The sequence below is a fragment of the Oryza brachyantha genome, chromosome 6, assembly GCF_000231095.2.
Source record: "Oryza brachyantha chromosome 6, ObraRS2, whole genome shotgun sequence".
Taxonomy (NCBI): domain Eukaryota; kingdom Viridiplantae; phylum Streptophyta; class Magnoliopsida; order Poales; family Poaceae; genus Oryza; species Oryza brachyantha.
Genome location: NC_023168.2, coordinates 5,094,108 through 5,106,583, shown reverse-complemented (window position 1 = coordinate 5,106,583; position 12,476 = coordinate 5,094,108). Strand labels below are relative to the sequence as shown.

At 40.2% G+C, this 12,476-nt stretch overlaps 1 protein-coding gene across 1 annotated transcript; it reads left to right on the top strand.

Annotated features, from left to right (window-relative positions):
• The first annotated feature begins 1,724 nt into the window (after positions 1 to 1,724).
• Positions 1,725 to 11,234, top strand: LOC102708447 (probable serine/threonine-protein kinase SIS8). Its single transcript, XM_006656751.3, has 13 exons — positions 1,725 to 2,431; positions 3,072 to 3,509; positions 3,839 to 3,942; positions 4,127 to 5,493; positions 5,697 to 5,737; positions 6,554 to 6,622; positions 6,958 to 7,058; positions 8,251 to 8,329; positions 8,413 to 8,511; positions 8,590 to 8,658; positions 9,698 to 9,747; positions 9,826 to 10,002; positions 10,605 to 11,234. Exons 1-13 carry the CDS (start codon positions 1,883 to 1,885, stop codon positions 10,717 to 10,719), a joined length of 3,258 nt encoding a protein of 1,085 aa, XP_006656814.3. The 5' UTR covers positions 1,725 to 1,882; the 3' UTR covers positions 10,720 to 11,234.
• Positions 11,235 to 12,476: the final 1,242 nt, after the last annotated feature.

Below are 12,476 nucleotides of genomic sequence, written 5' to 3'. Positions count from 1 at the left end.
TAAATATTTAAATAAAATATTTAATATATATAAATATTAAAACTAATTATACAAGGAGAAATCATGGATGAATCTTTTAAGTCTAATTAGTGCATAATTAGCCATAAGTGATATAGTAACCAATATATGCTAATAACGAATTAATTAAACTCAAAAAATTTATCTCGTGGTTTTCATGTGGAATCTAAAATTTATTTTATAATTAAACTACGTTTAAGACCGTACGTATCGATAAGATGTTTTTACAAAATTATTTTTCAAACGGAACCCAGACTCATACAAGAAAAAGAAATAGAAAAAACCGAGCGAGAGAAATTTGTAATACAATAATAAACACTACGAGAAAAGAAAAACCGCAACTCCCACCGGCGCACACGGCCACACGCTTCCGTAGTTCGCCAGTGGGGCCCGCCACCAGTGGGTGGAGCTGCATCCCCCCCCCCCCCCACGCGCACGCCGGCGGCGGCGGCGGCAGCAGGCAGCGTACTGTACTGAGGGGCTGTTTGGATATAGGTATTTTGTTAAGTTATTTGTTACACTAGATGTTTGAACGTTAATTAGGAATATTAAATATATACTGATAATAAAATTAATTGTATAAATAAATGCTATTTCATGAGACAAATTTTTTAAGCCTAATTAAGTCATGATTAGCAAATGTTTACTGTAGCATCACATTCGCTAATTATGGACTAATTAGGTTCAATATATTCGTCTCGCGAAATAGTCTAGAGTATGAGGTGAGTTTTATTAATAGTTTATATTTAATACTTTTAATTAGTGTCCAAACATTCGATACGAGAGACTTAAAAAAAGTTCGGGAATCCAAACACCCCATACTAGTAGAGCAAGTACAATAGCAGGCTACAAGCCAACTATAAGTATCTTTTAAAAAGATTAGAGAAAAGAGAGTAGAGGTAGACTACTAATTTATAGCCAACTGCATATAGTCTCTAAGACAAAATATGTGTATGACGTGTGAGACCATGTATTGATAACTATTATATAAATTGGTTACTAGATTAACTATAGATATATTAGAGCTAATAGTTGGAAACTTGCTCGTAGTACTCCATTTCATCGGTGCGCTCAATGTCACGTGGGCCCAACAGGAGCGCCGGGATCGTGGGGCCCACATGGTGGTGGTGGAGGAGGTGGGCGATGTCGGTTTACGAGGAGGAGGAAAGGTGGGCCCCACGCGCCATCTCTGCCCCTGCCTCCCGCTCGCAGCGCCGCAGGCCCGCGGCAGCCTCGCCCCGCCCCCGGAAGACGCGCTGGCCCCACCGGCAGGTGACGCCGACCCCACGTGGGTCCCGCACGTCAGAGACACAGCGGGGTTCCATCGTCATCGCGAACCGCGGGCGCGGGCCCCGCGTTCGCTATCCTCGCGCCCTTTTCTGCATGTCCCCTGTTACAAGTGTCCCCAGCCCTGCCGCTGACGTGTGGGCTCAGGCCTTATCTGGCCCCACTTGTCTGTCGTGGCAGGCCCACCCGCACCAACGAGACCTTTTCTTGATGAAGTGTATAAACACTGTTCGATAATCACGCCCAAGGGCCATGTTAATTGAAATTTTAAGCTAATTAAATTTAGCTTAAGTAATCAGATTATGCTACGAGTACCCGCTCCTTCTCCATGAGCCGCAAGCAAACAGCAGAGCCAGCCAGTAGCAGCGAAGCAATAATAAAACGGATTAAATTAATGCGGCTTGGGGGCTGCTCGTAAGGCAGGTCAATACTGCGACTGCTCCGCCTCCTCCTCCTTCCTTTCGCTGCCTTGCGCTTCGCTTCCCATTCGCCTCCGCATCCGAAGCCATGTTGGATCCGCCGCCGCCCCACCACCACCACCACCATCGGTAGCAGCGGCGACGGAGACGGCGGGAGGATGAAGAACTTCCTCCGGAAGCTCCACATCGGGGACTCGGCCGGCGATGGCGCCTCGTCGCCCGCGCCTCCCCCGCCGGCCTCCAGAAAGGGCGGCGGGCTCGGCGGCGGTGGCGGGGGAGGCGGCACCGCGGCGCACCACGAGCATAAGCACGGTTCTGGGATCGCGAGCTGGCTCAACTCCGTGACCGGGCGACCGCAGACGCAGCCGTCGCCCTCGCCCTCGCCCTCGCCGCCCTTTCCGGCGGCGGACGCGGTGGTGGAGGCGGAAGCGGCGGCGTTGGCGTCTTCGGTCGAGGTGAGGAGGCTGGAGGACGAGGAGGAGGATGAGAAGGCGAGGAGGGAGTCGAGGGAGGAGGTGGTGAGGAAGAGGGAGATGGAGAAGGAGAAGCAGGAGGCGGAGCTGGAGGAGTACCACATGCAGCTAGCGCTGGAGATGAGCGCGCGGGAGGATCCCGAGGCGGCTCAGATCGAGGTGGCCAAGCAGATCAGTCTCGGCTCCTGCCCGCTCCAGAGCTCCCCCGCCGAGGTCGTCGCCTTCCGCTACTGGGTACTCATGTCTCATCCCTCACTGTCGATCCTTTTTTTTGCTGCGCGCACGTTGTTAGGATTGTTACTGCGATGAGATCTCGCTTGTGCTTTGTTGAGGAAAACTAGAAGTTCAATGCAACCATTCGATTAGTTAGTGGTAAAAATGGGAAGTTTTCGTGTTTTTTGATGAAATCTCTGTCATGACATGCTTTGGTAATAGTATGTCTATCTGCAGTTTGGTTAACTGTTACTCGATCATGAAATGGGTGGCTGAACCTGTGGTAGTGTCGTTATGTAACCTATACATGTTCATTTTGGCCTTTTGGTTTATCTGCAATGATGTTAGTGAGGAATAGCATGTATTAAGAATCTGTTAAGCATTCTGATTGTTAGCACTTTTGGTGCAAAATAAGTAGTTTATGAATTTTCGTTGTGATCCTTTTTTGAGTTATCACTTATCAGCATAATGGTTAATAAGCTGCCTTTCTACTTTTGTATAGCAATAACGTGGCAAAAGAACCCTCAGCTTGTAATCCTCAAATAACCAACTTAGATGTTTCCCTTTCAGTATAAACTGTTAAGTGAACTTGCCCTACTTATTGGTGGCTCTTACCATTTTCGTACTTGCCTCATATGGTAGATTTGTTCGTGCTTCACAGAGTTTCAGTGCCCTTAGCTATGACGACAAAATCTTGGATGGTTTCTATGACATTTGTGTCATTGGGGATGGGCCCACATTGGCAACCATACCCTCCCTGACGGAACTGCGGCAACAACCATTTTCACATACATCCAAAACAGAAGCTGTATTGGTCAACAGAGCACAAGACACCAAACTTGTACAACTCGAGCAGAAGGCATTCATCATGGCTGTGGAATTTCGCTCTAAAACTCCAGAGTTCGTTGACCACTCTTTGGTCCAGAGACTAGCTACTTTAGTTTCTGATTACATGGGTGGACCAGTAGTTGATCCAGAAAGCATTCTATCGGATTACCAGAATGTGAGCAGCTCTCTGAGAACTAGTATAAGAAGTGCAGTTATGCCTCTTGGTGAAGTAGCAATTGGTCTGGCTCGTCACCGTGCACTGCTTTTTAAGGTCAGTGACTATTGCATTTTGGTCAGCCATCTGAGCCATAATTTCTTTTTCTAAAAATGGGTTTTCTGGATAGCAGATATTGATGTCCACTAATTTTCAAATGCAGTATCTGCTGTATTGTTATCAAATTTCTGTTCAGTGCACATCGTGGCATGAGAATATTCTTGTTCTGTTCTATGGATAGCACAGAACCTGACTACATGCTTGTTCTAGATCTTTAGTCCTTATACTACATTCATAGTGGATAAAAATTCATAAACATTATTTCATTGGAGTTCTGTTTGGAGATCTGTAAATGCTAATTTCTACATTTGCAAACTTGCATCTAGGTTTTGGCCGACAGCCTTGCTGTTCCTTGTCGACTAGTTAAAGGAAGACAATACACTGGATCAGATGATGGAGCTTTGAGCATTGTGAAATTTAATGATGGAAGGTATTTACTAATTCCTTGACAACAGAAACTAGGGCTTTTAGACTTGGATAGAACGGCATAAATACTCGCTCAGTGTAGTTGTGTCTGGACATCTAGTTTTCCTCACATTTTTGTTAACAATCTAAATGGTAAGTATGAAAAAAGCTTCTTGTAATGCTACCTGTACTCTATTACATTATTGCAGGGAGTACATTGTTGATCTCATGTCAGATCCAGGTACTCTTATACCTTCAGATGGTGCGGGCTTGGGTAGAGAATTTGAAGATACTTTATTTGTGGACAATCACCATGTTAGCAAAGATGACTCTAACCAGATGGGCTCTTCCTTTAGTGAAGCCTCAAGTTCTGTGTATGGTTCTTTTGAGAATGAGTTACTTGAAAAAGGATCCACACCCAGCAATTTTGGGCATCCTGATCCTTATGGCACAACAACCGGTCAGACTGGCAGCCAGGGCTCAGCAGTATCTGGTTCATTTGGGGAATTATCAATTAGCACAAGTGCAAGTGAAAATTTGCCAGTTATTCATGAATCTAGAAATACAGACCATACCATGAGTACAAAGAGCAAAGAGAAGTCGTCCGCAGCAAATAATTCGTCATCAACTTCTCCATCATCTTCTGAGGTGGGTGGCACTCCAGCTGTACGAAGGATGAAAGTGAAAGATGTCTCGGAGTATATGATTAGTGCTGCAAAAGAAAACCCCCAGATAGCTGAGAAGATCCACGCTGTCTTATTTGAAAATGGAGTTGTGCCACCACCTGATTTATTTTCAGAAGAATCAAGGGAACAACCAAAAGACCTTATTGTGTATGACACATCTGTCTTTCAAACGAAAGATGAAATTATAAAGAGGATGAATGAGCTTGAATCTGCAAGAAATGCTGAATTTTTGCATGGTCCTTCGATGACACATCATCCTGAACATGAACTCCAAACAAAGGCTGTTCCTTATCGGGTTCCTCCAGATCTTAAACCTGTTCATGGGTTGGGTATTTATCATCAGTCAGATCCCCGGAACAATACTGGCAATCCACATATGTATGAACCATCTGCACCTCCCCAGGAAGATACATTACAACTTATAAAACAAATGCCTGTTGCAGCAGCTGCAGTTGCAACCGCTGCAGTGGTTGCATCTTCAATGGTTGTCGCTGCAGCTAAATCTAACAGTGATATTAAACTTGACGTGCCTGTTGCAGCTGCTGCGACTGCTGCAGCAGTTGTTGCTACAACTGCTGCTGTTAATAAGCAGTACGAATACTTGGAACCTGGATGTCAGTTGCTTAGTTTGCCAAGTTCTTCAGGGGCAAATGAATTGATCGCAAAGGGTAGACATGACTTCTGGGGTAAAGATCAGCTTGAAATTGATCATGGACAAAATAGTGCCCCCGAGCAAGAAAAGGATTTAGTTGGAGTCCATCAGGAAGCTGAAAGAGTCTCTGACAAGTCAATTGGGACTGAGAGTTCAAGATCGGATATTGCTCTAGATGGTGTAGCAGAGTTTGAAATCCAATGGGAAGAAATCACTTTGGGAGAACGTGTTGGGCTAGGTAGAGCTCTCTTGGTTTCTGTAAATTCATTTTGTTCATAGCTTTCCTACTTATTTTTGACTATCTACTGGATTACTCAGCTAATTTATCATTCAGGAGCTTTAGCTTCCCTTTTAAATTGAATAAATGCCCCACAAGATAATGTTGTATACTTGTATCATATTTTCCATCTTGTTCCAACTTCCTCTATTTTTGTGCAACAGGATCCTTTGGAGAAGTGTACAGAGGGGAGTGGCATGGAACAGTAAGTTTTCATCACATTTCCTAGTTATCGCCATGTTGGAATAATGAAAGCGAACTTATTAGGTTGTTACAGCATAGTTAACATATCAAGTAAGGATCAAGTAACTTGTGTCTTTCAAGTTCTAACCTTGTCAGTATTTAGAAAGCATGTATATATTATTTACTTATAGTTTCTGGTACTAGGGCACCTTAACTGTTTCTATAGGTTGCACCTACACATCTGACTGTAATATGAGGGTCTAAATCATATCCTTGATGAATCACAAATGGAAAAAGTCAATTTTACTCAGCATCATTAGTGTCCACTTAACACACTTAACTTCTAATCATTTTATCAATCCCCCTAATTTGGGATGGCTCCACCCACTGAGGCCAATTTTTAGTGTGGTTCTGCCATCATGGACACTATGTAACTTGGTTTTGCCAGCCAACTTTACTTTTCATATTACACTCATGCTTCTAAGTAAACCAATAATCATCAGTATTTCTTAAAAAAAATAGACATTCCATACTCCATTTGTATTAGAGAAATATTTTCTCTATCTTTGTATTCCACAAGCTGAGAATATTTGGGGCATGTTTTGCTTTTTTTGTGGCCACTCTGATAGTTATTGTAGCTGTACTGTTACCTTAATCAGATGAGATGCTTTAACTTAAAGTTAAATAATGTTAATAATATGCCAACAAATTGCTTCATTATTTTAATTTGTGCACCTTTCCTTTGTTTCCCTCTATAGTTGTGCAACCCCAAGAGTGATATTCATTACCCTTTATTTGTTATGCATTTTGTGCCTTACCAAATTTTTCCTCTGTATAGGAAGTTGCAGTCAAAAAATTCTTGCAGCAAGATATATCAAGTGATGCTCTGGAAGAATTTAGAACTGAGGTAACTATCTGCCAAAAAAAACTCTTTTGATACTGGATATCAGTATGAAGGTTTTAACCTCATTTTACTTCTGCCTTATATTTTATTTATCTATCTATATGCCTGAGCTCATATGGTCTGACTAATAGCCTGAATTCCAACATTGTATTATGACAATTAATTGGTCTAATTGAACACATAAAGGCCTTTGAGGCCATGAGTAAGTCCTAATTGACTCTGTCAACATGGTTTGAATCTTTGTGGCATGACATGTTTACGCCATTACTTACCATGCTCATGCAGATGTTCCAAAAATTTTTTGTCCATCCTTGTTTTCACACACTCTTGATATGCAGATCCAAATAATGAAGAGACTGCGACATCCAAATGTTGTTCTATTTATGGGTGCTGTTACTCGTGTACCTAATCTTTCTATCGTGTCTGAATTTCTTCCAAGGTACATTGTTCATGCAACTTTCTTTGTCTTTCAATTTGTAACTACTAAATTAAATAGTACCGAGTACAATAACAACTCATTTTATCTGTCTTAACTAAATTTTATTCTGCTAACCTTTTACTTTCACATTGTTTTCTGTCTTAGTTTACATTCATTCATTTCCCTTTTGGAAACTTACTCCCTCCATCCACATTTGATCGACGCCTAAGCAAAAGCGGAACATTCAAAATTGATCAGTGTATTAGTCTCGGTGGGACGCATGGCTGTTAAGTTTGCATGTTGATTTAATGCATTTGCATGCATGCAAGGAGGTGCTTGACTAAACAGTTTGCATGCAAGACGTTGGTTGAATAAAAATGTAGCATGAGAGGCAATGCAAGTCGGGATGGGTGGAAACGAAAGCAACAATCGCTTTGTTATGTGGGCTTTAAATGGGTAGTCAAAGAGATTTCCTCTGTCTTGGTCTCACTGCACGATTGAAATACATCGATCAAATGTGGATAAAGAGACTATTACACATAAAAATGTTGTTGTGGGCTTGAAGGGATAGTGATGTGTGTGATAAATCTGAAACAAATATATATACATAACATGGATCACCCTATGCACTTCTCAAGGAGTTCTTTTCCATAATGTCACCACCTTTTTTTTGGTTACACAATGCATGTACGACTTGTAGGTGACACCTTAAAGCAAAACGGCATATTTGCAAACGAAAAATAATTTGGGAATAAAACTTTGATATAGGTGTTCTTAGTGATCTAAAAGCAAAGGTTGAAGAATAAACTATGATGGAAAACCCTCAAAATCAACTCCAAATTTAAGGTTGAAAATTCAAATTTTGGCTTATAAGCATAAACAAAAGCAAAAAAATAAGGCTCGAAAATTTGCATGTATGCATGACGTTACGTGCATGTCATTTATATTTTGGCATTCTTTAGAACATCATGTGATTTTAGAAGATGGGGAGCTATCTCCCTAGGTCAGCAAATTTGCGTTGGTTAGCAACAAATACAGAAGAGGATGCGCAAGAATATGCTCTCTGATATGTAATGCCAACCTCAGTGAGAAGTTCGGGCTTATATAAAATATTATATTTTTTTTCAGTTTTATACCATCGTTCTAATATTTAATATTTTAGTGTTCTAACCAAGTAACTAGCATAGTTGCTAATGTATTCATATTGACGCAGAGGTAGTTTGTTTCGATTGATCCATCGACCCAACAACCAGTTGGATGAAAGAAGACGTATAAGGATGGCACTTGATGTGGTATGCCTATAGTTTTCCTATCCTGGTTCACTTATATAGTGAATTTGTGGCTAATTTTGTTTCACCCTCCCTTTTTGCCTCAGGCTCGTGGTATGAATTATTTGCACAACTGCTCCCCTGTTATAGTTCACCGGGATCTGAAATCTCCGAACCTTCTTGTTGACAAGAATTGGGTTGTGAAGGTAAGAATCAGGTCACCTCATCAGTGATATGTGTTGGATCTTTGGCACTTACAGTCATTTGCTTCTCTTTTTGTTTAGGTTTGTGATTTTGGTTTATCACGTATGAAGAATAGTACATTCCTTTCCTCAAGATCAACGGCTGGAACAGTAAGCTGCTTATGATTGTTTTCAATTACATATTTTCCAGCTATTATGGAATTAAGAAACATCTTATTTTAATAAAAACCAATACTATGTGCAGCTTATTTGTTGGTTCTGCTTATTAGACTTTATGATACAGTTCTATGTGTAGCCCCATTCCTGAATAGATGTTCTAGTATTTTGCTTGCTAAATAATAAGCTGCACATAGATAAGGCTGCCCTGCTGTCGTTCTAAGCAATGACGCTAATTGTTGCTGTTAGAATTGTGTAATTACTCTTAGAGTAGTAAATGGTATTGGAAATGGAAGCTATCATTAAAATGAGAGGAGTTTATAAGGAAAATACCACCCCGAAATCATAGCATGACATGGCATGTATTTAGGACCAAAATATACATGAGTGGTGTGCATTGAGATCGATAAACAGGTTGAGTAGTAAGAATCATATCAGACACATGTTTCATAGTACAATTGAGTGTTAGGAAAATAATTCAAATTACTCGATTTTATTTTTGATGACTTGTGCAAGTTGCTAGAAGGGTTGAGACTTGGGAGCTGGGAAAATGCTGATGTTCAGGCCCAGAAATGTATACAGGGTTCATGCTTTGATTTATTCTGATACTGATCTACTGCAAACTTGCATGTTTGGTTTGTTTTGATTATTCTGTATTGCCATAACTGATCGACAAACTGCATATGTTCTCCTCTTTAAGGATGAAATGGATCGGGCTGATGGTTCAGTGAAGAGCTATCAGCATAGCTGTAATTTGATATGGACACCATATGCTTAGTGTAGTCTTATTCCTGGAAGTTTTAACTGATTCCTGATTTTCTCTGTCCATGTATTCTGTGAATCCATGATCGGTTTAGCATCGTGTGTTATATAACACAACTTTACCGGTCATGCCTTTGGGTGCTCTTTTGTAAGCTATGGATAGGAATGAGTAGATCAATTTACTTCATGCATTGTCACTGCACTTGTTCATCCAAAGCTCTATCTAGGTCAACTATCTCTAGAGGTTACTGATCACCTGTATCAAATGCAGGCTGAGTGGATGGCACCAGAAGTACTTCGAAATGAACCATCTGATGAGAAGTAGGTTTCTCATGTTGTTATAATTTTACAGTTCTTTAATTTAGTTACCAAATACATTTTGCTTTTTTTTTTTTGCAGATGTGATGTTTTCAGCTATGGGGTTATATTATGGGAACTTTTTACGCTACTTCAGCCATGGGAAGGTATGAACCCCATGCAGGTTGTTGGAGCTGTTGGTTTTCAGCAACGTCGCCTTGATATTCCAGCTCATGTGGATCCCACTATAGCAGAGATAATAAGGAGATGCTGGGAAACGTTAGTATACTTTAACTTGGCTCCAGTAATTGCTTAGCGTTGTATATAATACACTACTTTCTATTCGTAAATTTTTGACATTGTAGAATCCATGCAGTCAAACTTATTTAACTTTAACCACTAAATATCAGTCTATTAAGATTGATCATGTAAAAAGACTGGTACCATTTCATTTGTCATCAAAGAAGTATTCTCAAACTATACATCTTTTACTCCCTCCGTTCCATATTATAAGATCTAGATTTATCCATGGATCAATGAATGTCTTGTATATGTGCCCAGATTCATTAGCATTCATACGAATATAGTGAGAGCCGTAACATCTTATAATGTGAAACGGATTGTAACAGTTAACATGAGCGTACTTTTACACAAATTAATGGTCTGAAAGTTACTCTTTTAATGGACAAAGGTCATATCTTCTTTCAACTAGTATAAAGTAGCGAAAGCAAACTTAACTACTCTGAATTCAGCATGTCTTTATATACCGAGTTGTTTGTTTCAAGATGTTTTTGGTTTCTGAAGTTAACTTTTTGATAACTCGAATTGGCCCTTTTCCTCGTCTGCCTCTGCCACTATCTAAATTGTGATGTTTGCTGCAGAGACCCAAAGATGCGGCCATCATTTTCAGAGATTATGTCTTCCTTAAAACCATTGTTGAAAAGCACGCCTGCCAATCAACCCCAAAGGCAGCGAGTGCAACAAGTTGATGGCTAAGAAAATGGAGATATACCAGCTAACAACGTGAAACAAGGTGCATTGGTCTCTCATGCCTTCCAGTAACTGCCCATCTGTAACTATACCATTATTTTGTATAGCAAGATCAAATGCATGGCTAAGGTGAAAAAGGTGAAGTTTTTTTTCCCATCCGAATACAGCTGTAAATTTTCCATTCAGGCAGAGAGATGCCAGCATTAGAAAAGCAGCCAACCTATCAAGCAAAAGAAAAGGTAGAGGGGAAAACGGAACATTTGTGCAAAACCACTGTACAATAATCCCCCCACCCCCACAAGTCATTTCTTTCGCTCCCAAAGGTTGAGTATTCATGTGTAATGCCCCATCCATTGTAATGTTCAACAGAAAAGGTCATTCTTCTTGAGCATCAAGCTTGAAGAAGCCCTCTGGCTGGGCCCTTGTGTATATCAAATCTCGACAAATTTGTCGGAACTGACGATTAGATTGCAGGAGAAAATCCACTTTTTGTACCTAACCATAATTCTTTACTGGAACAATGATGTCAGAGTTTCTTATTTCTTGATGTACAACTATTGGAACTGCTGTTTTCTGCTGCGTTCTCTCCATCGGAAAATAATAACAGTAGTTGCATGGTAAGGAGCAACTGAACAAAAATACCCGGAACTCTTTTCTTTATCATGTACCCTGATCATAGTTTCTGACAGTCGAGCTCTGGAACACTGGAAGCTGATCATATTGTAGTATTCGGTTAATCGAGTTCTGTATTCTGCAGTGTCTGGTTTGTATCTTATGAAAAACTGAAATACTTTTGCATTTCGCTGTTTATTCTCGCTCTAAATCCCTGGTTACTGCTGGAGCTGGTTCTAGTAAACCTTCTTGTATCGAATTGATTCACCAAAAGATATTTACAGTTTCTGTATTTTGCGAGAAGTATTTCCAAACCAAAGTTTTGATAGTCTGCCTGTTCCCTCTGCGTCCGTGTTTTTCAATCATATGCTTTACACTTAAATTTATGTTAAAATTCTTTTTTTTCCCTATTACTGCATTTTTCCAATTATGTGTTTCGAAGGATCATATTATAGGGTTTGGTAGTTGTGTGATATGGATTGCTAGGGGTAGCATGGGAAAGTAGTTGTAAAAAAAATAACCCTTTACCATGCAAATAGTTATATTTTGGATAAATCCTAAAGATAATTGTATTGTGGACAAGGGGTATCAACTCATCTATTTAATGACGTCCAAGGAATTGACGTCCAAGGAAATTGTCTAGTGACAATCAAAAGTGCTATAAAGGTTCGAGACAATAAAATTATATATATATATATGACTATTTACTAAAATCAACAGTACTACACTACCGAAACAATATGGTTTGGAAGTGATTGTGCATGGTGATTTGTTATTGAGAGAATGAACTCTTATTTTCTTGTGGCAACACCACTCTAGCGGTCTAGCACATAGATCTGACTCGTATTTCATAAAGTAACTGGTCCATTGTCTAGCCACCTTGTCACATCACATGCCCTGATGTCTCCTGTTCCACTTTCACAAGACGCAAATCTTAGCATATCGTGTCATGCGGTTATCTAGCACGGATAAATAAGTTGTTCTGTGCTATATTAGTAAGGGTTCTATTTTTTATGAGTAAGTGTCAGTGGCAAACCTTAACATGATAATTTTGTTTCAATATAATGCTGAAAGCCCATACCACATAAAGAATTGCCAATGGCAATAAATAGTTGAAAACTAGCATAATGTGAAAAATTAAAAGAAAAATT

Bases quoted from the DNA above. Each gene is read 5' to 3' on its own strand.
- LOC102708447 (XM_006656751.3), top strand. From the start codon at position 1,883: ATGAAGAACTTCCTCCGGAAGCTCCACATCGGGGACTCGGCCGGCGAT. The intron at 5,494-5,696 runs GTAGAGCTCTCT...TTTGTGCAACAG, and splicing joins GGGAGAACGTGTTGGGCTAG to GATCCTTTGGAGAAGTGTAC. The intron at 8,659-9,697 runs GTAAGCTGCTTA...TATCAAATGCAG, and splicing joins CAAGATCAACGGCTGGAACA to GCTGAGTGGATGGCACCAGA.